Source organism: Papio anubis, chromosome 2 (assembly GCF_008728515.1).
Source record: "Papio anubis isolate 15944 chromosome 2, Panubis1.0, whole genome shotgun sequence".
Classification (NCBI taxonomy): Eukaryota; Metazoa; Chordata; class Mammalia; order Primates; family Cercopithecidae; genus Papio; species Papio anubis.
In genome coordinates this window covers 10,912,247-10,938,295 of record NC_044977.1, presented here as the reverse complement: position 1 = coordinate 10,938,295, position 26,049 = coordinate 10,912,247, and the positions used below count along the sequence as shown (strand labels likewise).

At 35.9% G+C, this 26,049-nt stretch overlaps 1 protein-coding gene across 1 annotated transcript; it reads left to right on the top strand.

Annotated features, from left to right (window-relative positions):
- Positions 1-22,503: 22,503 nt before the first annotated feature.
- On the top strand, positions 22,504-22,985 carry LOC100998797 (small nuclear ribonucleoprotein E). Its single transcript, XM_003893803.4, has one exon. It carries the CDS (start codon positions 22,540-22,542, stop codon positions 22,816-22,818), a length of 279 nt encoding a protein of 92 aa, XP_003893852.1. The 5' UTR covers positions 22,504-22,539; the 3' UTR covers positions 22,819-22,985.
- The last annotated feature ends 3,064 nt before the right edge of the window (positions 22,986-26,049 follow it).

Genomic DNA, 26,049 nt, shown 5'->3' with positions numbered 1-26,049 from the left:
GTAGCTGGGACTACAGGCACCGCCACCACGCCCGGCTAATTTTTTGTATTCGGGGTTTCACCGTTTTAGCCAGGATGGTCTCGATCTCCTGACCTCGTGATCCGCCCACCTCCGCCTCCCAAAGTGCTGGCATTACAGGTGTGAGCCACCACGCCCGGCCCCAATTTTGGCACTTCTGTAGAAGCAATATGTTTAATGTCAAAATCATTGCTTGTTTAAAAAATATATTCATCCAATTCCATTAAAAGAAATATTAATTGCCAAACAAAATGTTAGTCATCAAATGAATATAACATTTACTCAATCAAATCTTTCCATTCTCAGAGTCGACATGATATAAAAATCACTCATGGAATCACAACTTCACCATAGGATAGTATAAAAATTCAGGTAAAATAAGCAATTATGATAATAAACTCAGGTTGAACCAATGATAAGTGTTTATAATCTGCTTATAATTTTTATACATGTCTACTTTCCATATTATGTTTCTGAATCAATGTCTGAATTCTGCTCAAAATAACAAGATACAACTTACAACATTAAAGAGTTTCAAACCAGTAGGGTCTGAGATTTTAAAAAATAGAAAGCATATATTATTTTATTTTATTTGTTTAATTTTTGTGATAGCAAACTACCACAAATATCATTGCTTAGAACAACACAAATTAATTACCTTGTAGTTTTCTAGTTCAGAGTCTGACACAGGTCTCCCTGTGCTAAACTTAAGATGTTCACAGGGCTGCCTTCTTTCTAGTCTCTAAAGGATAATACATTTCCTTATCTTTTTTAGCTTCTAAAGCCTACCCTCACTCATTTTTTGGCTCATAGGCCTCTTCTTCCATCTTAAAAGCCACAAACTTCACATCTTTCTGACCCTTCTTTAGTTGTTGAATCTCTATCTCTGACCCAGCAGGGAAGGGTCCTCTGCTTTTAAGAATTCAGTATTAGATTTGCTCAGGCAGAATAATTTGAGATGAGGTTCTCATCTTTGGGTCTTTACCTTAGTCGCATCAGCAAATTCCTTTTTGTCTTGTAAGGTACAGTATTTACAGATATCAGGGATTAAGATATAGACATCTTTGGAGGGCATACTACAGAGCAGAAATGTAGCACAAGATTAAGGCATATGAGCATCACAGGTCTGAGTGACGGTTGGTGGTATCATCACTCCAATTCTTGTCAACATTATTAATTGGATCTTTATTTCCATGCTTATTCAGAAGTTTAAAAATTGTCTGAATCAAAAATCTGGCATCTCCACAGGGTGGGAAAATAACCTTGCTTTTTTTCCTGAGTTCCTCAGAAAGCCTGTAGAAGGTTTTAGTTTGTTCTCTAGAGCAAGCAATTTGGAGAACGTTATAAATGTTTTTGCCAGTTCTTGCAACTAAGAAAATTCAAAAAACATTATTTTGCACTAGAAAGAGCTTTCAGTGTGTATTTAAACCTTTTTTCTTTCGAAATAGTTTAAAAATTTGATATTGTATGTTAGGTGTATTGAAAGGAGCATTGGTATTTAGTAAAAATAAAAACAAAAAACAAAAAAAAACTAGCATTTATATATAATGTGATCTTAGCTTATTCATTTAATCTTTCTTATGCTTTGTTTTCTCACTTCCTTCCATTCTTACCACATCTCATCATGTATGTGTGAGGGTCAAATATACAGATGTTAGATTTGTATGAAGTACAATGCTATACAAATTTTGGTTCTTAATAATAATTTGTTCTCTTAGCACCCACTGGATAATGTATTATTATTTCCTTTTAATTAAAATAGTAAAGGCATGCACACATAAACACACAGGGGAAGGTGACTTGAGGTCGTTCATAAAATAGTTCTAGAACTTTCACTTTGGCTATCTTTCCCTCTGGTGCTTTTCTTTATTTGGAGCCACTTCTTTAAAAATTCCAAATTCTCTCTTGAGATGGGGCTTAGGCCTGGACTAGAAAAGGTATTAAATTCATTACTAGAGCAGCCTATATTAAAGTCTTGAGGCCCTTGGGATTGACAATGAAAAGCCCTCATCCTACTTTTCCTTTGAAACAACTGTTTGAAACGGAATGATCTCACAGCAAGTTACACTGAGAAAATGATTTGTAGTTGAAAAAGTGAACTTGCCTTTTGAGTTTGCTTTTAAGCAGGGAGGTAAGTAGGGAGAGGGGCCTAGAGAAATTTCCAGTTTCTTTGTGTTTTTTGCTTATTTATGCTCACATTGGTTAATATTTTAATTAGCAAAATAATTTCTGCTAAGGCTTTGTGCATAGAGAAAATACAGTTGGAATTTTGATAAATTATAAAAGAAATGACATGTGGCTGGGTTTTCACGGCACCTTTACTTTGAGGCTCAGAGCACCTGCTCCATTTCAGATCATATGATCCACCCCACAGAAGCACATAATACTTCCCAAAAGATTCCTCTGCCAGGGGGCTAGTGATAAATCCCTCCTCAGCCAGACAAGTTGGCCTTTATTTTTTGTATTGCTGTGGGCATCTCACATGACATTCCCAAATAAGGCATTGTACTACAAGCCTGCTATGATTACTAGTAATGACTTAACTGCAAAGGAATTATTATAGTATGAATAACAGTGGTTTACACTGTGAATGTCCTAGCTACTCCAGGAATGCCAGAGCAACAAATATAAAGTGCTTCTCATTCGCCAGTTTGAAAGAGTAAAAGTCAGAAGATTACAACTGCTGCTAATCCATAAACACTGGTTGCCCATTCAACAGCAGGAAGCAAAACAAATGTAAAATAAATGATGGCATTAGCCGTTGTGCTGCGTGCAAAGGCAATTATATTAAAGGAATAAAAAAAAAAAGATTAAATTCAAATGCAAGGCATTTGGGAAGAAAAAGATTTTTGCCTTCAAACCTATTAAATAGGAAATGTATGAGCATTTTGACTTTGGCTTTTGGACTGATCACATTACCACTATTATGAGGCACATTCTTGTTCCACATACTCGTATTTGGCATTAGAGATTAATGGTATAGAAGTACAAAATTAAACTTATGTTCTTAGTTATATTATTTTACCTCTGTTTATTTTCAAAAAGAATTTGTATTAGGTTGCAAAATTAAACATAACACAATTTTAAAAAGCATACCAAACTAATTAAAAGGAGCAAATATTAAATAACACTATTTGTTTTATGGCATGTGTGGTTAAAAATAATTAGTTTACCCACCCGACGTTCAACAAATATTCCAACCATATACGTACACCTCAAATAGTCATTTATTTATTGAACTGATGTTTACCTTCTAGAATTGTAGCTTACAGTTAAAGACCATAGATGAGATATAACCTTTGTATAGCATTATAAATTAGGGCAGTGAATTTTGCAGGCATTCATTTCACAGGAAAAGGAAAAATAAGAAAAACGTCTCAATCTAGAAAATGAATTAATGCTTTTTAGTCTCTATAATTTAAAATTGATAATATCAAAAAGAGGGCTTTTCAAACTGTAACAGGTAAACTTTAGTTTATAATGGTGAATGAACACTGAATTTCATAAGTAAAAGGCAAACATACATTGTTTTGCCAGCTTATTTTTAAGCATTTTTAGGCTTGAAAAATAAAATGGATTTGGGGAACCTCTAAATTATTTCATAAATCTATCTACTTGGGCATTCCTTTTTTATTTTTTATTTATTTTTATTCTTTTTTTAGACAGAGTCTTGCTCTGTCATCCAGGCTGGAGTGCAGTGGCGTGATCTCGGCTCACTGCAACTTCCGCCTTACTGGAGCATTCCTTTTACCCAGGTACCCTTTCCACTAGAAGTGATCCCAGTTAGATTTAATTGTTTTCTTTCATGATAACTTGTACTACTTGTCCAAACACCTATGCTACTTCTCATGATATCACACATCCAAACATTGCCATTGCAAAGTCTTGGCAAGTCAGATGAATAAAAGTAGGAAGGTATCTAGAAGGTTGTGGATGTCTTGCACAACTGCAGTTACCCATAGAGATTTATTGACAACTTGCCTACCAGACGGGCTGTGGGCTGGGAATTTTACTTCTTTAGCACTTAGAACAATGTTCCATACAACTCTCTTTCTATCTAGGTTTTTGTTATTGTTGTTTTAATTTTTCACATCATCTTTAACACTAACCTGCAATGATTCTGAATGGTTTTACTTTTTTTTTTTTTTTTTTTTGGAGATGGAGTCTTGCTCTGGCACCAGGCTGGAGTGCAGTGGCTTCATCTCGGCTCACTACAACTTCTGCCTCCCCGGTTCAGGCGATTCTCCTGCCTCAGCCTCCCAAGTAGCTGGGACTACAGGCGCCGCCACCACGCCTGGCTAATTTTTGTATTTTTAGTAGAGATGGGGTTTCACCATGTTGGCCAGGATGGTCTCGATGTCTTGACCTCGTGATCTTCCTGCCTTGGCCTCCGAAAGTGCTGGGATTACAGGCATGAGCCGCCACACCCGGCCTCTATCTAGGTTTTAATACTCAGTTGCTCCCCTGTGGGACAAGAAATAATTACTACTTAGGATCTTTGGATAATTGCCAGAAAGGAATTGACTCTGAGAATTGCCACTTTATAAATTCCCATAGTGTACAAAAGCCCAATTGTTTAAGCTGGAAGTTAGAGACTGGGCTCATAAAACAATACAATAACAATCTAGATGACAATTACAGCTGTCTATATAGTTATCTTCTGAGGGATAAGGGTAGAAGGTAGAAGAATCTATCAAACCCCACTGTGACATGCTTAAAAGAGAATTAACATTCATATTAATATTAATAACCTTAGATCACTGAAATTAAGTACAGGCCATGCCACAAAACATAGCAATAAATTTCTTGTCTTAGTCACAATACATTTCCAAAGTATTTTCTCACTTTTTAAGCTAGGTCGGAGATTGATAACTTATGGACTACAGGCCAAATGTAGTCTGTTATCTATTTTTGTAGGCCCACAGACTACAAAGTAATTTTAAGTTGTTGAAAGCAATCAAAAGTAAAATAATATTGCATGGCATGTGAAAATTATATGAAATTCAAATTTCAGTGTCCATAAATAGATATTCACTGGAGAACAGCCACGCTCATTTATTTATGTATTGTCCATGACTGCTTTCACTCTACAACGGCAGAGTTGAATCATTGCAACGGAGATCATATGGCCTGCAAAGCCTCAAATATTTACTCTCCAGTCCTTTACATAAAAAAAGTAAAAGCTTGCAGACCTCTAAATTGAATTATTTACTCTTTAGGGTCAGATACCATATTTTGTACATTTCTAACATCACCCAGATTGAAGAAAACATAAAAGGTGCTCAAGGATAATTCACTGTTGCTCACTCCCCATGCATGACTGCCAATTCAAAACAGGCATAAGCTTTACTGGCAAAATGAATATTGTGACCCAGAGGGATTTTGCAGCATGTGAGCAGGGCTCCTGATGTTCAGGACAGAGTGGTTGCACATTGAGCACATGTTCCGTATAATTAATTATTCTACTTACTCTACCTTCATTCTACATACTTCATTCTACATATGGAGGCAGTTTAGCTTGAAAGAGAGATGATAATAAAAAAGAAACACACACACATACAGCACAATAGAAAATAATAATAATATGTACAAGAAAAGACAAAGACATGGAAACAAGAGTAATTTCTAAAATAAAATGATTACCTACTGTGTGACAAACACATATTAAAATCTATTAATTTTTTTCTTGGCCAGGCAAGTTGGCTCACGCCTGTAATCCCAGCACTTTGGGAAGCTGAGATAGGAGGATCACTTGAGCGCAGGTGTTTGAGGCCAGTCTGGGCAACATGGTGAGACCTCATCTCTACAAAAAACAAATATGAAAATATTAGCCAAGCAGAGTGCCGTTCACCTGTGTTCCCAGCTGCTTGGGAGGCTGAGGCAGGAAGATCACTTGAGCCCAGGAGATCAATGCTGCAGTGGGCGGTGTTTGCACCACTGCACTCCAGCCTGGGCAACAGAGGGAGAATTTGTCTCAAAAAATATATGTATGTTTTTTCTTGAATGTTCACAATAATCCTTTAAAGTGGCTTTATTACTGTTACCATTTTATTGATGAAGAAAGAGATTTATTTTGGTTAAGTGATTTCTACAAGGTCTTAATAGTTGGGAAAACTACATTAGAATTCAAATTTGACTCTTCCTCAGTAGGTATCTCTTATGAACTGAAATGTGTCCTCCCTCACTTAAAATTTAGATGTTGAAGTTCTAACCTCCAATGCGTCAGAATGTGACTATAGTTGGAAATAGAATCTTTAAAGAGACAATTCAGTTAAAATGAGGTCATTAAGATGGGTCTTATTCCAATAAAATTGGTGTTCTTACAAGAAGAAGAATTTGGTTACAGCCATGTCCAGAGAAAAGTTGGTATGAAGACACAAGGAGAAGGTGCAAACATGTGCAAACCCAGTGAAGCCTCAAAATAAACCAATCCTGCCAACATTTGATATTAGACTTTTGTCTTCCGGAACTGTGGAAAAATCAATGCCTGCTGTTTAAGCCACACAATCTTAGATTCTTTATTATGGCAGACATAGCAAGTTAATATGTTATCTTAAAAATTTTAAGAGAACTGTGATTTCCCTAAGACTGAATATCTGCAATTAAGACTATTAATGAAAATAATTTGATGTACGATGAAGCGCTCATGTTCCAAACTTACCTTTAAATTTTTATCTATATATTTGAGGCCCTGCCACCTGAGAAGGATCGCTCTAGGTATTCCGGATGTGTTGATGAACAAGTGAGACACAGTCTCTGACCTCACGAAGCTTGCATTCCAGGGAGACAGTCAAGAAATGTATAAACCAGTAACTAAAAGTGATGACATGTTGCACATAACCTGCAGGGAAAATAAAGAAAGCAAGCATAATTCTTAAATGTTGAAATAAAGAGAGGACTGGGCGTGATGGCTCATGCCTGTAATCCCAGAACTTTGGGAGGCCGAGGTGAGTGGACTATTTGAGGTCAGGAGTTTGAGACCAGCCTGGCCAACATGGTGAAACCCTGTCTCTACTAAAAATACAAAAATCAGCTGGGTAGGAGTGGCATGCCCCTGTAATCCCAGCTACTTGAGGGAGGCTGAGGCAGGACAATTTCTTGAGCCTGGGAGGTAGAGGTTGTGGTGAGTTGAGATCATGCTACTGCCCTCCAGTCTGGATGACAGAGTGAGACAGAGTGAGAACCTGTCACAAAAAAAAAAAAAAGAGAGAGAGAGAGAATTAGCTTTGGCTTGTAGAGAGATGATTAAACATTCTGTTTGATATATATTTAAAGTTTTTATAGTAAATACACCTGCAGAGATATGAAGTGGTCGACAGGGTGTACAAGTATGGAGATCAAAAGAGAAGGTGGAGCTGGAGATAAGATGCAAGGTTGGTTCAAGCTATCGGCCTGGAAAAGGTTACACAAAGAGAAATTGTAGCTTGGAAAGAAAAAAAGAGGGCTTAAAGGAAGCCTAGAGAAATCCAGCATTGAAAACCAGCACAAATTCATGAAAAGAAGTGGCCAGTGAGTTTACAAAGACATTCCAAAGAGTGTGGTGTTACAGCAGCTTAGAGAGATGGTCTACTGAGAAGGAAGGAATGGACAACAGAGTGGAGATCACTTGACATTTGAAGGAACAATTTCAGTGACATTGAGAGGTGCATTGACAACCATTGTCGATGGGTTGAGAAGAGGACTTAAGTACAAGAGTAGGTTCAACAAGTAGAAAATTCTTCTAAGGTGTTTCAATGAGAAAGAGAATAGAGAAAATGAACAGAAGCTGATGGCTGGTGAGCCCTGTGAGGCCATTTTTAAAAATATAGAAAGATATTAAAACATTTTTGTTGATTGTTTGCTTTACTGTTGGGAATAATTGAGAGGTAAGAAAATCTTAATGATGGAGAGAGAGAGGGCCTAATTGTAGAGCCAGGGCAATCAATAAATGAGAGTCAATGAGGTTCTTCAAACCACATATGAAGAAGCTGGTCTTCGATAACAGCAGGCATCTCTATGTAACAGGAGGAAAGACAAGACTATCTAGGTACAGATACAGATACATGAGTGAATTGGTTGTGGAAAGATAAGATCAATTCTTACGATAAATATTTTCGATAACATTTTATTATAATCTTCAGGGTAGAGTAAGGGGGTGTGTTGTGTTTGGAAAGAGAGAAGCTGTATGGAAATGGTAATTTAAGAGCTTGGAGATATATGCTGAAATCTCTATGTGTGCTGAATGCCCAACTGAGATTGCAAATACAAATTTTAAGTGAGATCAGTTCACACAATCGAAGGATTTTTTCTTCGGTCATAGACAGCTGCTGAGACTGGTGGATAAATGGTTGGATTTAACCATAGTTGGGGTTTTGCCAGCAACGAGGTCAGTGGGTGAAGAGGACAAAAAAGACCAGGGCCTTAGAAAGACGTTGGCTATAGTGCTGCATAGTCACCAAGGAATCTAAGGAATCTTGGGTGCATGAGGAGGCCTGTGAGGACAGGGTGTGGAGGAAGGTAAAGGTAAAAATGGATTTGGAGAGGAAAAACATAGAGTCAATTATTGGAGGCCTGTGAAAGATTGAAAGGTAGCTGGAATGGAATTACTTCAGTAAGTAAACGAGAAAGAATGTGGAAGTAAAGCGGGATGTTTAAAACGCAGATTTTTGGTTGGGTGTAGTGTCTCATACCTATAATCCCAGTACTCTGGGAGGTCAAGTGGGGATGAAGGCTTGAGGCCAGGAGTTCAAGGTTAGCCTGGGCAACATAGCGAGGCCTTATCATTACTAAAAATAAAAACAAAAATTAGCTGGTCGTGGTGGTATGCCTATAGTCCCAGCTGCTCAGGAGGCTGAGACAGGAGGATCACTTGAGCCCAGGAGGTTGACACTGCAGTGAGCCTTATGGTGCCACCAAACTCCAGCCTGGGGAACAGAGCGAGACGCTGTCTCAAAAATATAAATAAATAAAATAAAAATAAAATGCAGATTTTTGATGTGGGAATTAAAGAGATGAAGACAAGATCCAGGAGTTGAGCAGATCAAAGATTTTAGACGGATCCATGTTGAATTTCCACCTATGATGACTGGAGTAGCAGTGAAGAAATCAGTGAACCAAGTGCTAACGGCGATGATCAAGGAGAGTATTGCTATGCATTTTCCCTTAAAATGCTAAAAAGTGAGGGATTCTTTATACTTTAATAAGGCACTGTCTTTGTCTTTTCTGGAAACTGTGGGCTAATAACTTAGCTTTCAGAGATAAATAACTTCTCTCTGTTTATCACACCATAGAACCGTTCACTTGAGCTATTAATGGGGAGTGACTGTGCATGTGGTAACAGAAGGCCTGAAAGAACATTGATAAAACCTGAGAAATATTAGCACATACACACATCTATGGATCATTCCAACTGCTCAGTGGATGTAACGATATTAGACTATTGCTCAGAAATCTAGTGTTTGCACGTTATTTGGAAAATTTTGTTTTCTAATTTATAACAGAAGTTCAAGCAGTGGAGTTAAAAAAATTAGAATCATTTCAGCCTAGAACATAAAGTTCTCCTAAATGGACATTTTAGAATAGTGTTCAGGAAGCGAAAAAATATCTATATAATGCAGTTAATTTAGTTTATCAAGGAAGTTGAGAAAGCAGATTAGAACACATCTTACTTTGACGTGTACATTAAATCACTTATTAACAGTTTATTCTTTGGTCTAAATATGTGTAGCAGAATAATATGAAGGTAGGCCCAGACATAAAACTAGCAGTAATGTGAAAAACTGTCATGAAAGTTTAAATATGTAAAACTGGATTGTGTATACTGTTATATAACATTTTATCTATTAAAGGACTATAGAAGACTTGGATAGAACATATTTAGAAAAAAATTATTTCCTGATTGGCATAAGTATTGATTTGACTTACAATATATTGCTATATTGACAGGTGACTGATTTTTTTAAACAACCAGCAAAGAAACTTACATATTCCCTTTATAAAGCTCAGCTTGTTTAAAATAGGAGCATATTCTTAAAGTCCCAATAAATGGAGCCTTTCTGTGTAACTGACCAGATTGTTCAATCATAAAATTGTAATATAAGCAGTAAGTTTGCCATCTATTGGTGAAACAAACACAGTGTAAGCATACCAGAAAAGTCGCACTCTAAAGGCAAGTTATATAAGCTTTTTTTGTTTGTTTGTTATGTAAGGTAACATTTCACCATATCAAAATATTCCAATTTATCCATGGAAAAATCAGTCTCATTGCTGCTATGACGTATTCCAGTCATAGAAAGGATACTAGATCTGGAATCAGTATACTATGGTTCTTTTCACAGCTTTTAATGTGAGTGTAACCTTGTACAAGTTGTTTAACTTCCTATGTCCCACTTTCATTCTATATAAAAATCAATTATAAGAGTAATAGCAGCAATTCATCAGTTCCTTTAAGTTCTAATATTTTATAAATTTTATAACATGAAAATATGAGTAGATGCAGATGTTGTCTCTTCAATGGACTTCAATTTTAATTTGCCTTTTAGGTAAGAGACATACATATTTTTCTGATGTAAACTGTAGAAGCCATTGTACACAAAGTCTCATTTTGAGGACCGTAGGAATTACTCAGTGTATTGTAATTGAATGTATAAGTGAATGAGTAAAACACAAAATGAAATGTTTTATAATTTTATGATTCTATACATCCTTACTCTGTGGAATCATTAAATTTTATTAATCTGTGGCACAGGGTTTACTGATTGTCTAAGTTGGAAAACTTTTCTCTTTGGAGCAGAAACAAAAGTAGAAACAAAGAATGTATTTAAATTAAAGAAATTAAATCATTTATGTAAATGTGTTTTATATAAATACATAAAATAATCATTTTGGTTTTTTTCATGTTTAAGTGATAAAACAATTAAAATTTCTCTTTGAACAATATTGTAAATAAAAATGAATTACCATTTTCCTAATCCATTTGAAAACTAATATTTTTAAGAAATGATGATGTCTTGTGTTGAGTATTACAGGGAAGCCAACTGAAGGCAGGTAAATGGTACAAGTTTTTACGACATGGTTAAGATGCTTTCATTATTCTGGGATTTACTCTTAAAACATAATCAGAAATATGTAATATGTATATCCAGTATTATTTGAAACATTGCATTTTTCTTAACAACTAAATATAACAGTAGGTGAATGGCTATTCTAAATTAGTTATAGCTCCAAAGAACATAGACAGAATATAGAAATTCAGGCAATATGGTCATAATATTTATGGTAACTTCATCAGTCATCACAGCTGATATCTTTGGTAGCAAGAAAAAAAATGTTTAAATGTCAGAGTTCCTAAATTAGAAACAAAAATAGGAAAGCTACATTAAAATAAAAGCAACCTATAATTTCATATCTGAATATCTTTAACATAGGATAATATTATGCTAATGAATTTTAATTAGCAAGTTAACATTCATTAACCTTTTATTACACCTTTGTTGGGAAGTTATTGTAAATCCTACACAATTAAGGTCTGTACGGATTGCTCACTGTTCTGAAATATACATCTTTCTAGAAAGTAATAATATTCACTTTATTAAAGTGCAATAACACAAGGTAGATGAAGGTAAAACATGCAGAACCTTTTTCTTTAAAAAGAAAATCAAATATATTTCAAACAGAAAATAAAAAGACAAGGAAATGTGTCCATTGTAGAATTATTTTTCTACCTTTAGCAGTAAAATTTTTTTATTTTAATGTGAGTCAAAATGTTAGCTACTTAACAATGAGGATCATTATGATATGTGCTCTTCTTGGAGGACAAAAGGATGGAGTTTATGGGTGAAGGTGACAACATTTGCGAGACTCTTAAGTCTTCACACATGTTTCAGTCATCAAACTAAGCCTGAGGCATAAACAAGTGTAATCTTTGAATCTATGTATTTTATTCATTCTTTTATGTCAAAAATTATTTCACCACAAATTCTGAACAATTTACCATAAAACTAGAACTTCAGGTATGTGCTGGCGCTATCAGTTTGAGAGTCTGTTTTATAATGAGAAGAAAATAAGAGGTGAAAAGCAATATAACCTTAGCAACTAAAGTTTTCCCAAGACCCCACTATATTCTGTATAAGTGTCTAACCTCAGGATCTGAGGTCTGGAAATTCACTTATTTCTTCAGCAAGACTAATTTATTTGGCACCTATTTGCAATGTTAAATTGATTATTTTATTTTCCATTGAGCTCACTATGGATATTGTTTCAGCATATGGGAACATATGGAGTAATAGATAAATAAGTTGCAAAACAAAAACTATTTGCTTCAATGAATAGAAACAGATTTCCATTTACTTGCACAGTGTCAAATACAGATATGTAATTTGACTTTGAAATTATACTGCATCAATTACATAATCTTTAAAGTTTTTAAATTATTAGCACAATCAGAAGCTCTTGTTTCTTCTAGAGCCTAGCATGAAAATGTCTACTGAGACAACAAATGTGGAATCTTCCTCAAAATAGACTTTTTAAAAATCGTATTTTTGAAAACTCACCACAGGATCTTCAAATGTTTTTATTCATGTCACTTAATAAATACACGAGAAAATTATACCATGAAGCAAATTTGAAAGGAAGTATGCACAGATGTCATATGTCAAAATACTGTTCCATATATGGAAAAAAAATGCTCTTAGTCTCTTTGTACCTGCATCAAACTATCAGAACAAACTATATAATTAACTATGTATCTTATTTGCTTTATTAAATATTTTCTCATCAGTTTCAGGTTTTTAAAAATGATACCTGAGATGCTTGAGAGGCATTTGCTCTTTAAATTCCCTGGTTTCCAGTGCTCTCTAATCTTTTGAATAAATTAATTTTGAGGCAAATTTATTATGCTGCTGTTTTCCTTCTGGTTTTTTAAAAGCCTTAGATAAGTAGTTCGGCTACCCTTTATAAAGTTATATAAACATGAACCACATTTTCCACTACTTTCAGGCAATCTGGGGAAGATTCTCCACCCTTGACTAACTCTTGCTTATATGCAGAGTCACAAGCTGATCTCTGTGTACATGCTTCTCCAGCTGCTGATTTGTTACCTGGGTTTGTGATTTATCTCAAGAAGCAGTTGAGGATGGAGGAAGGAACGATCATAGTGAGTGTAAATATGAATTAATGCCAAGAGATGAAAAAGCAATGGGAATAAGAAAACTTGGAATATACTAGGGGAGATACCCACTGTTTTTCATTATTTTATGTCAAATGGAAATCTGACGGAATCTGAGAGCAATTTTATTAGGTTAATTTCCAAATACAATTTTGGAGTAAAGAAGTAGAAATTAGTAGAAAAGGAGTATAGTAAAGTGGACACACTAAATGTTAAGATTCCTAAAGTCAGGATTTAAGTTCATTAACACCCTGACTGTAAAAGGCAAAGTTCATAAAAAAGTAGAAATGTAGACTATGCAGCGTCTGTCTTTAATAAATAATAAAGAAAAAGAGTATATTATTCTAGCTGGGGAGTTTAACTTTGATTACTTGGAAGATCATGCAAAGATTCTTTTAATAATCAATTTGATATTTCCCAGAGAAACAGGAAGTACCAAGGCAGTAAACAACCAGGGTCTGTAAAGAATAAATTGGCACTTTGGGAGGCTGAGACGGGCGGATCACGAGGTCAGGAGATCGAGACCACCCTGGCTAACACAGTGAAACCCCATCTCTACTAAAAAATACAAAAAACTGGCCGGACATGGTGGCTCACGCCTGTAATCCCAGCACTTTGGGAGGCCGAGGCAGGTGGATCACCTGAGGTCGGGAGTTCGAGACCAGCCTGACCAACACGATGGAGAAACCCTGTCTCTCTACTAAAATACAAAATTAGCTGGGCATGGTGGCACATGCCTATAATCCCAGCTACTAGGGAGGCTGGAGGCAGGAGAATTGCTTCTGAACCCGGAGGCAGAGGTTGTGGTGACCAGGACGCCACGCACCCAGCCTGGGCAACAAGAGTGAAACTCTGCCTCAAAAAAAAAAAAAAAATAAAACCAACTAGCCAGGCGTGGTGGCTGCCCTGTAGTCCCAGTACTCAGGAGGCTGAGGCAGGAGAACATGGGAACCCTGGGAGGCAGAGCTTGCAGTGAGCTGAGATCAGCCACTCTTACTCCTGCCTGGGCGACAGAGTGAGACTACCTCTCAAAAAAAAAAAAAAAAAAGAATAAATTGGGCTCAAATAACTTTATTGTCTTTGTGATAGAATAGCAAGCTTCAAGATAATAATAATAATAAAAATCAGTGGCAATATTTTCAATTTCACAACAGATCTACTCTCTATCCAAAGGGGCATTCTAGTATAACTAAAGCCCAAAAATGAACCTGCGGGATACAAATGCCACATGCCATGGGCTCCAGTCTAGTAGCATTGCTACCACGAAGAATGAGATTACATCACATAAAATCTGTGAGTTTGTACTTAAATGTGATCAAAGGAACTGATTACCTTCCTGATGATTAGTGGGACATTTTAAGAATGTATAAAGTAATATTTACAACAGTTCACAACACCATAGTTAGGAGATAATGTCAGCAGCCAAAGAAGTTATGATGGAATTAATCAGTGAGAAATGACACTTACGTGTTAAAGTTCTGTTTGGGCTTTATTTATTCCAATTAAAATGGAAAAAAAAAAAAAAACAAAGGAATTTTTTTTTCTGTGAAAATGAAGTTTGCTGTAAGATTCTCTAGTGGTGCTAGACCTAGAACTGTATGGGACACAGAAATAGTTGAAATTTGAAATATTAATTTGATGGACTAAAAAGCATTTAGAAGCATACCTTTCACTTCCTGATCCTTAGAAACATTCAGTTATGTTATTAGGGCGAACATGGTCTTGAATACCTCTTTTTACAAGTCCAGGGTTCAAAATGTGATCACAGCCACTGTTTGAATTACCTTTTCTCATATACTTTTGTAAAAGAAAGGGAATAGACAGCAATTATTTCTAAAATTATTTGTATCTGTGAAAAGAGTATGGTTCCCTTTATCTCTGGAAGATCATCCAGGCTTACTAAAGAGTGAGCAGTAATCCTGAAGGTTTAATCTGAATATCGTAATAATACTATTTAGAAATTCATAATTCCTTGAAACTTTCCTCTGCTAAATTTTGTATATGCGTTATAAATGTACTAATTTTTAATATATACAGAATCACAATTTTATTTTAATGGAGAAAGAAACATCCTAAGTATAACAGTGGTTCTCTGAATTTGTAATGTAATGCCTCTACCACACTTAAGCCTTTAGTAAAAGAAATGAGATGTGCTGGTGGTAACAATCACTGGAGGAAATAAGCTATTTTCATTTATTTCCTAGAGGGCAGGGATACTTAATATTCTGTAATGCATAGGACAGTTCCTTTCAACAAAGCATTGTTCTTCCTTATATCTAATAGTGTCTGTGTTGCAAAAGACTAAAACAACGTCCTAACCAATGTTCATATTTAAAAATGTGCAAGTTTTTCCTTTTGCCTCATGACAGATATCAAATAAATGACAAGGACTACAAAGTTTCTAGAAGGCTAATCTTTCATGGCCAAGCCAGCTAAGTAACAGTAAATATAATAAATAACAACCAGACAAAATTGCCTGATGTTTAAGAGATGCTGGGCTTGAGCCTGGTAACCTTTCATACACTGCCTCAAGTGTTCTTTGAAGAGGAAGAAAAGAAATGGTTGAACAGTGTGTCTTAGAGCTGTTCTTATAGGCATGTATACTAATCCTCTTCAGAAAACACTTTGCATTGATTACGTAGAAAAATCTTCTTGGACAGAAGCCATACAAACTCTCAATACTGAAGAGAATATGGTAGAAAATAAAGACAAAAGTGAAGCTTGTTATTCTATCACAAAGAGAATAAAGTTATTTGGGCCCAATTTATTCTTTACAGACCTTGGTTGTTTACTGCATTGGTGCTTCCTGTTTCTCTGGGAAATATCAAATTGATTATTAAAAGAATCTTTACATGATCTTCCAAGTAATCAAAATTAAGCTGTTCAACTAGAGTAATATATTCTTTTTCTTTATTATTTATTAAAGAGAGGTGCTGCATAGTCTACATTTCTACTTTTTAAAAATTACATATAGTATGATATGAGAGGATAGAAATGATGTAAAGGTAGAATGTATAGTAAAGAGAAGAGCAGAGTGAAAAGATTTGGAAAATTCACAACCTGGTCACATAAAGAGTGAAAAGGCATCTTTAAGAGAGTAAATTAAGGGTTTGGCCAAAAATCTGTTTGCTCGAAAAATTAGTACCCACAGAATCCTGAAACACATTTCAGAGATCTTTGAGGCAAGCTAAGACCTTGAGGGCCAGGTTTCTAGAGAGGTACTTGCAGGATCTCAGCCATTGCTGCCCGCTGCTGCCTCCAGTGTCCGATCCCTGCATCCAGGCACAGTGCTCTTCTGCTGTCCCATCTTTGCCTTGAGCAGAGTAGAAGTAGTAAGCTTTGGCAACATTCATGCCGTGCTAACTCTGCAAGCCAACAGAGTTCCTGAGCTGTGGGGTATGGCTTCTTCCACCTAAATTTTAAAGGATGTTGCCTACAGCCTAGGGGTTCAGGCACAGACTTGCCATAAGGATGGAGCAACTGCAGAGAGTCCCTAGTAGGACAATGTCCAGCAGAAATGTGCGATTGAATCTGCCACAGAGAGCCTCCACCAGGGCAATGCTTAGTGAATCCATGGGAGCAAGGCCACTTCATAGACTCCAGAACTGTTGAGCTGCCATCATGCAACACCAACTTTGGAGAGCTGAAGGCATGAGACTCCAACCTGTGAGAGCTGCTATGTGGGCCAAGCCAAGTAAAGCCATATGAGTAAGGCTCTCTGAGGCCCCAGTGAAACCAAGCGGTGGCACATAGAGTAAACAATTTTTCTAGAGTCTTACGATTTAATGTTGTGTGTCCTGTTTGGTTTTGGACTTACTTGGGCCATATTATTTCTTTCCTTTTGCTTATTCCTGCCTTTGGGAATGGGAATATTTATCCTATGCCTGTTCTACTTTGTATTTTGGAGGCAGATAACTTGTTTTGATTTCACAGTCTCATAGTTGGAAGGGAACTTGCCTTAGGATTAATCGTGCCTTGGTTACCACTGATATCTGAGTTAGATGAGACTCTGGACTTTGGACTTTTAAGTTGATTCAGAATGAGTTAAGACTTTGGGGCTATTGGAATGGAATAAATGTATCTTGCTTGTGAGAACATGAGTTTTAGGGCAGTCATGCAATGCAATGGTTTGAGTGTGTACCTCAGAAAGCATGTGTTGGAAACTTAATCTCCAATGTAACAGTATTGGGTGGTGGGGCCTAATGAGAAGTGATTAAGCCATAAGGACTTTGTCTTCATGAATAAGTTAATGCCAGTGTGAGTGTGTGTATTATCACAGGGGTGGGTGCATTGTAAAAAGGAAAGTTTGGTCTCCTTTTCTCTTCTCTCTCTCTCATCCTCTCTCTCACTTTGACCCACTCTTATCCTTTTGCCTTCCATTGTGAGATGACATATTTTCTTTATAAATTATCCAGGCTTAGGTATTCTGTTATAGCAGCACAAAACAGACTAAGGCAAGCTCTAAATTTCCTGTGGACTAGGACTTTATTCTGTATTTCCTTAACATCCCCACCAACATTTAGAGGACTTAAAAGCAGATTGTGAATATTTTATGAGTTACATGACTCCTAACTTGCTAGATTCTCAAAATAAAATTAGATAATCCATTATAAAGTTTCTATTTTTTAAATAAGCACATTATATTGTTTTTGTAACATTATGAAAGGCTTCGTTTTCGATGGGATTTAAACTTTCCTTGAAAGATAAGAGATACATATAAGATAATAAATGTACAAAATATAATAGAGAAATAAAAGAAAATATTTAGGGACAATATTTATCATATTTGTTGTATATGAAAGTAAAATGAAGATCCAACTGTTGAACGATCAATTATGCATGACACTGAGAGCATCTGGGGCCACTAGCAGTGTATTGTCTTGCAATGGTTTGTGTTGCATGAAAATATTTTAATGGGATGACATAGAATGTGTAGGAAAAAAAAAATTTCTTTCTTCTCAACATTGGTTAGAGTCTTAGTAAACCCCTGTGTATAGTATCATATTCTATTAATATTAGCAGATGTGGAATGTACCAAGAACAGCAAATAAAATGCTTCAAATAGAACATAACTGATGCTAAAAGCATATTTTTCCAATGTGATGGTTTTATCAATGCAAAAGAGAGTAGGATGTTTCTCAAATACAGAATATTTTTAAATGGTAAGTTTGTAGTTGTTAAGTTCTAGTTAACTTCAAGAATCCAGAAAACCAGGCACATATTTAAAGTTTAGTAGGACAGTAATATCAACTAGTGTCTTTAGTTGGTGATTTTCTTTCTCCTTACTTACTTTATAGCTCTCAACGTCCATTATATCTAGGGAAAATGAGGTTGTGTTTTATGTTTTTTTTTTTTTTTTCATGAAAGTAACATCCTGGATAGATTTTTTTAAGGGAAAAAAATTAGATTTTATGTGTGTGTGTATGATATGTATGTATATATCACTTTTCCTTTGCGATGAAATAATTAGTAAGCAATTAGTAAGAACTAGTAAAGAACTAATCTATTTAGCTGTTGGCAAATTGATATGTGGTAAGGATTTCCTAGGACAATTATATGAGTGAGCTAAAAAAAAAAATCAAGGGAAAAAATTCAAAATATTAGGAAAAATATATACTATATATCAAGGTTAATAGATTGAAAAATATTCCCCCATTGATTTGTGCAGCAAAACTGCAGGCAATTTTAGCCTACAGGTGACATGGTAAATGCAATTTTTGTTGTTGAGCTTTTTGAGATTGTTATCTTACCACATTTAGCATAAAATCCGTTTAAGCTCTTAGGATAATGTCTGGCATATTATAAGAGATGAATCTGTGTTGGTGATGTCATCACCATCACTGTTGTTATACTTCATAATTGGTGGATTGCTAAGTAATCTGGCACATCTGAGAAATGGACCTGTTGTTGGACACTTGAACTCCACTTCTGAATAAGAAGATGGCAGTTAACACATATTTGGGAAGTCTGTTCTTAATGATTACCACTGGGCAGAAAACAATCTCAAGGCAGAGTGATGTGTTCAGTCATAATCTGCCAAAGAGTAACCTGGATCTTGCTTTTAATTTTGGGGCCTGGGGAGGGGAATTCCAATTTAGCCTGGAAATTAGAGGCTACTGAAACTACCTATAGGTGATGGTTTTTATCCAGCTGGTCACTCCTAGCCTGAATAGACATAGTAGGAGTTACTGAAAGTCAGAATCTCTGGAAAATGTTGAAGGTTCAAGCCAGGTGCCTGTAGTGATCTTGGTGTGGCTAATAAGCTTCTGATAATATTTATCATTTTGATTTTTCTGAAGTTAGGTAACAAGAAAGTAATCAAATAATCCACAAATATTTATTAAATGCCTATATAAGAATGTCTAGACATTTAAAATGTTTCAGATACTGTCTCCATCCATAAAGTGTTTATCCTCATTCGATGAGAAAAATACTTTGAAAATATTTATTTTTAAAATATGTTACTAGTAACATTAAAGGTATAGCAGAGAAAGTAAAATCTCGTAAGACTTCAAAATGTTGCCTATATACTGTGTGCTATCATAATTGAAAACAGGTTTTAGAGTTTTGTAAGCACAGCTATGAAAATAATTTACCCACCTGAAGTGAGCATATCAGTCACAGAATTAAAGACTTAACGAGTTAAACTTATTTATTTATTTATTTATTTTTGTTGCTTGGGATTGTAGATATTTTAGCAAATAATAACATGTTTTAGAAAATGTAGAAATGGCTGGGCGCAGTGGCTCGCACCTGTAATCCCAGCACTTTGGGAGGCCAAGGCGGGAGAATCACGAGGTCAGGAGATGGAGACCATTCTGGCTAACACGGTGAAACCCCGTCTCTACTAAAAATACAAAAAAATTAGCCGGGCGTGGTGACGGGAGCCTGTAGTCCTCGTTACTGGGGAGGCTGAGGCAGGAGACTGGCCTGAACCCGGGAGGCGGAGCTTGCAGTGAGCCGAAATCGGTCCACTGCACTCCAGTCTGGGCGACAGAGCGAGACTCCGTCTCAAAATACAATAAAATAAAATAAAATAAAATAAAATAAAATAAAATGTAGAAATGAATTCCAAATTTCTGCCCAGCAGCTCCGCAATGAGAATCTTTCTTATGTGTAGCCGGCTTTATTTATGCTAAATCAATGCTCCAATGTTTTTTAAAAAATTCCCAAACAGTTCAGAAAAACAGAACAGTCCCTATCCCTTTGCCCCACCAGGTAATTCTAAATCATAACTTTCTGATTCTTTGAGATCTTATCCCTGTTTTCCAACTCATCCATTCAAACAACAAATGAGGAGAGGTGGAAAGGGAATGAGGGAAGATAAATAATAGGTGATAAATTTGGGGAGGAAAAGTAAGAAAAGAAAAGACCAATCAGGTAGGATGGAATGGAGGAACACTGTAAAAATTCAACCTGAAAGTAAACAAGTAAGCTCATAATACTCTAATATTAAGTAAAAAAATTCTATCCATAAACCTATTATGTACCCACAAAAATTAAAAATTTAAAAATTAAAAAAAAATTCCTTTCGAGCTTCTCTAAACCTGGCAACTAAGAAAAAAAAAAAATCAATTACATATTAATGAAGTCTTTCTCCTCTCGTTCATTAGCATTTTAGGTCACTAAACTCTTTTCACTTATTAATTGGCATCAGTATGTTGATTTACTAAGGATCACAGAGTATATACTCTGTGGAAGCAAAACTGGATCTGACATTTGCTAGCTCAGCCTGCTGCTTTCACATATTTTTTGTTAGAAAAAAAAATCTGTCTCTCTTTGCTAGAGTAAAGACGAGGAACTATCAGAGAAAATATGCTGTTATTTTACCAAATTCATCAACTATAGAAGTAGAAGCATTTCTTCAAATACCAGTAGCTGTTTAGAACTTTTGATTAATCAGTAACCCTACAAAAATAATATGAATATGAATAAAGATAATTTGGAAGACACCAATGAGTAGCAAATTATATTTATTATAAAATATAGCAATTTAAATACCATCATATATGTAATGATATAAAAGTAAAATGTTAGAGTTTATGAATATAATAATAGTTATACTGAATTATTCTTAGCTAGAAAAATTTTAAATTAAGACTTAACACAAAAGAAAATGTGAATGTAGGATTTCGTAGGGTTAGTTTACATTTTGCTTTTTCCTAAAATATTATTCTATATAGGGTATAAAACTTGCTAGTACATACACACTCATGTACATGCATAGCATTTACATATCAGAAATGTATTATATATTATGTATATGTATATATCACAAATAAAGAATAAAATATTTCCTGTTAAAATGTGTTTGGTAAAAATCTTTATAAAACGTGTTTTCATAATAACTAAAAGCATACTGAAACTGACCCTAATTTTATATATAAAATGTAATTCAAGAAAGACTTTTAAGTGCATTATATACACGTTTTAAGGTGAGTATGTAATGGAAATTTTCTGATCTTTGTCTGCCACCTAGTGGTGTACTCGACAGTGTCTTTTTTAAAAGGCTAGTGTAAAACTCACTGAATTGGAATTTACATATTGGAATTACAGACCCAGTCATTTAATGCTTATGAAGCTATGAGTAAACAGAAACAGAAATTCAGTGTATGTATTGTATGGTATTCATATATTACCGTGTCAATTACAAGGTTTTCCAAGGCTTGCTTTGCTATTTACAAAATGTAAAACTTCAAGATTAGAACGAACAGGATAGAGCTGTTGCCGTAAGGCATAATCTTCGAAATCAGGTTCCAAAGGAGCTAACTGTCAAAAGTTACGTGAAGTTTTAAAAGTCTAACTAGCTATCATGTACTGTTGAAGTATTTGTAATTGTGTAGGAGTTTCTGAAGCACTTGTATGTACACTGGTTCATTTAACTATGTCACATAACAAATTAAAATGTATATGAAATATTTGTTGTCTTAATGCTAACTTTATAAATTAATTACCTATAAAAGCAAAAAGATATATTGAAGTTATTCGGATAGAATAATTAGACAAACAAAAATAATTATCGGTTGTACATTCATGCTCTTCTGTGTGGTAGAGAGTCTATTTTCTTGAATGAAGGAGAGGTGGTGAGAGCAGATATATGTAGGTTCAAAATAAATGACAAATAGAGAAAGCCATACATTTCTAAAATAAAACACTCAAAATGAAAAGTTCAGGTGTGTATTATTTAAAATGCTCATTATACTCAAGGACAATATTGTTAAGTTAATATCTTTCCTTTGAAATGTTTGTTCAGTAAAAAGAGCTTGTCATGAGCCTCCCGCTGCCCCTTTCTTCGCCCACCTGCTGGGAGACGCACTTGCATTTGTGAGTGAAGGCTGGTGTATATTAAAAACTTACTGGGTCTTGGAAATTTCACCATGGCGTACCGTGGCCAGGGCCAGAAAGTGCAGAAGGTTATGGTGCAGCCCATCAACCTCATCTTCAGATACTTACAAAATAGATCGCGGATTCAGGTGTGGCTCTATGAGCAAGTGAATATGCGGATAGAAGGCTGTATCATTGGTTTTGATGAATATATGAACCTTGTATTAGATGATGCAGAAGAGATTCATTCTAAAACAAAGTCAAGAAAACAACTGGGTCGGATCATGCTGAAAGGAGATAATATTACTTTGCTACAAAGTGTCTCCAACTAGAAATGATCAATGAAGTGAGAAATTGTTGAGAAGAATACAGTTTGTTTTTAGATGTCCTTTGTCTAATATGAACATTTATTCATATTGTTTTGATTACCCTTGTGTTATACAAGATGGCAATAAATGCTGTGGGATTGTTTGTATTTAAAAAAAAAAAAAAAAAAAAACTTACTGGGTCTTTACAATTATCTGTAGCTAAGAGAAGTAACTTTTTCATATAGTGAGAATTGACTAATGCAAAGATTAAAATGTCCTGGGACCTGGACACAATTAATATTACATATTATAGAAAGGGAAGTGATTTATTATAAAAGGAACAAAAACATATGACTTCTTTGTCTTAAAATTAACATTAATAGAAAGGAAAGAATACCATTCTTTTCTTTGAGAAAGGTCAATTTACCTTTGAACCTGATTCTGTACTCTTAATCTGGGAAATGACTATTCTATAAGATTAGCATTCATAATTAATTTCTAACCCTGTTACATTGTTACAGGATCACTGGAGTGTCATTTTTCTGGTCAGGAACCTCTGTGGCTGGTGGCGCTCTTGCCCTAGTTTTGCTCAGCCCTACTGGGCTTGTTTAACCTGCTCAGCCTGTCAGTCTTCACTCAACTCACGCTACCAGCCTGGGTCCCATACCTGCCAAGGGTGAGTCAGGCATGGAACAGCAAAGGGTGTGTAAATGAACATGGGGTCTAGCCACTGAGCAGAGTCAGATGTGCCAGTTACCACAGCGGGACAGGCAGCTCCAGGTGCTGGCATGAGTGCTGGCTCTCTGTAAAGCTGTGGCTGAGCAAGACACACTGCAAGCAGCTTCCACATTGCACTGGGAAACATGGTTGCACCTTGAAGCTTGGAGATGCCAGGAACTGCAGAGCCCCAAAGAGAGAGTCACAGTCCTGGCTCGAGAGGCTTCCAGGTCTGGGATTTCTGAAGGGCCACAGTTCTTTACTCTTCAACTGCAGTGTGTCGAGCAAGGAGCATGTTTCAGCCCTGTTTGTGTTACAGCTCTTTCAGCCCCACCATTTGACAGGTCCAGAGTTCTTGTCCTACCACCATGAAGAATGAGATATGGAGACAAGTGGAGAGTATGAGCAAGATAAATAGGAGTTTTATTGAGTGACAGAACAGCTAAGTCTCCTGCAGGGGACAGCTCCTTTCCACAGGCATGCAGCCAGTGTCCAGATGAGTGTTCAGCTCCTAGCAGAGAGGAGACCCTGGAGTGGGAAGCTCCTCCCTGCAGGAAGGTTGTCCCATCTTCCCAGCTTTCAGCAGAGAGGAGGTCACGGAGTGGATTGTTCCTCTCTGCAGCTGGTTGTTCTGATGTCTGTTCTGCTCTGGCTGAGCCTTAGGGTTTTATGGGCCTCAGATGGGAGGAAGTGTGTGCTGATTGATTGGTCCATGGGTGGCCATGGGTGGACCAGAAAAGGCACCACATGTACTTATTCCAGTCTGCACGACTGGCAACCTGGCCTCCAGCCTTTAGGCCCTCCCGGGCCTGAAGGTGGGGCCTCACTGGGGACCACCCCCTTCCACCCACGAGCCTGTCTGTCTCCTGCCACCATCTATGGTGCCCAGGTTGCTCATGCAAAGGGACATCTGTATGCCAGCACAGGGCTGTTCTTAGTCCCCCTTGGCCTCCCCCCCATGCTTGTTGGTGCCCAAATTCCAGAGAGGCTCGAGGCAGCAGGGTCCTTGTGTCTCAGCGTTGTACCAAGTGTGTGCATGCCTGGCCAGGCTGCAACAGTGCCCAGGCTTGGCCCACATTGCTCCAAGATTGGAGTAGATGCTGACAGTGAGGAGAAGCCAGACAGTGGGAGCAGGTACTTCCAAGCCTGCAAGGGCACGAGGGGTCTTCCTAAGACCCCAAGAGTGTAGGGATGCAGGGATGCACAGCCGTGGTTTCGGCAGCTCAGCTTCACCTGGGAGGATGGGGTACCTGCCTGCTCTGTGGAGCATTAGTCCAGACCAATGTGTTCCTGCTGCAGCCAGCATGATGGCAGTGGCTGCTTCAAACTGCTTGCCACTGCTGTCAGTATGACAGCCTGAAAGAAAAGCACAATTTTTATAAAACTGTCTACAAGAAAGGATGCAACACTTATTTTTATAGGAGATAATCTATTAAAATTTTGTGTGGAAACTGGTGCTTATGAGAATACAAAAGTTAAAATACAGATAAATTATTAGAATTATGAAATTATTAAATATTGTGCAATTGTTTTCCAAAGAATATAGTAAAACTATAATCACTAATAATATAGTAAAACTATAATCACTAATAAGGTCAAAATGAAAAGAAAAGAAGTATGAATTTGCTGTGTTCCACTTTATACTTCAAGCATAGAGTCTTTTTGGCACTAGGCTAGGCTCACTTCTGATGTAAGTAGGTATTTTATTCACAGATTTTAATTTATGTTGTAAAGGTATAGTATAATGTAGTCATTACAAATAGAAATTAATGCTATACAATATGCCATATGTTTATTTGAAATTATAACTGCCAGGTGTCTAAAACATGGTAGTTATTTCCAAAAGTATTTTTCACAGTTTATTTTCAAATTTGCATTCCTCTTTTATTGTATGTACTCAGTTTAAAAAATGTCATTCTCACCCAAGGCTCTTATAAATGAAGTGTGGTACAAACTTATTTGTTTTTTCTGATTAAAAAATATGTTTTTGACATAAAAATACACATGTACAAAAACAAGAGAAAAATAATACTTAAAAATACATTCTTACTAGGCCTATGTGTATAGATAATATATATTTCAATGTATTTAAAACACATGTGTGTTTATATATGGTTTTATAACTAAGTTTGGAATCTAAACTGTATCAAAATTAATTTTATATCATTATTTTTTGCTTCAATAATATTTTATTGAGTGTAATATTTCATGCTATAGGGCTTCATTCATATGCTTTTGGTAATCAACCATTATTGTTGAATATTCTCTATTAAAATCAATAAACAGCTCTGATTATTTTAGTCTATCCATTATAATTATTTTTAATACAAATGTCTAATATTTAAGTTAAATAACAAAGATGTATTATAGATATTGATATGTATTTGTATATTGTCCTCTAGACACTTATTTAAAACTCTGAGAAGCAATTGTTAACTACGTGTCAAAGCCTTAATATTTTACATCCTCTTATTATATATTTCTAGTCCTTTAAATCTGGCCAAAGAAAATCTCCAAAATGTATACAATGCTTTAAGC

Bases quoted from the DNA above. Each gene is read 5' to 3' on its own strand.
- LOC100998797 (XM_003893803.4), top strand. From the start codon at position 22,540: ATGGCGTACCGTGGCCAGGGCCAGAAAGTGCAGAAGGTTATGGTGCAG.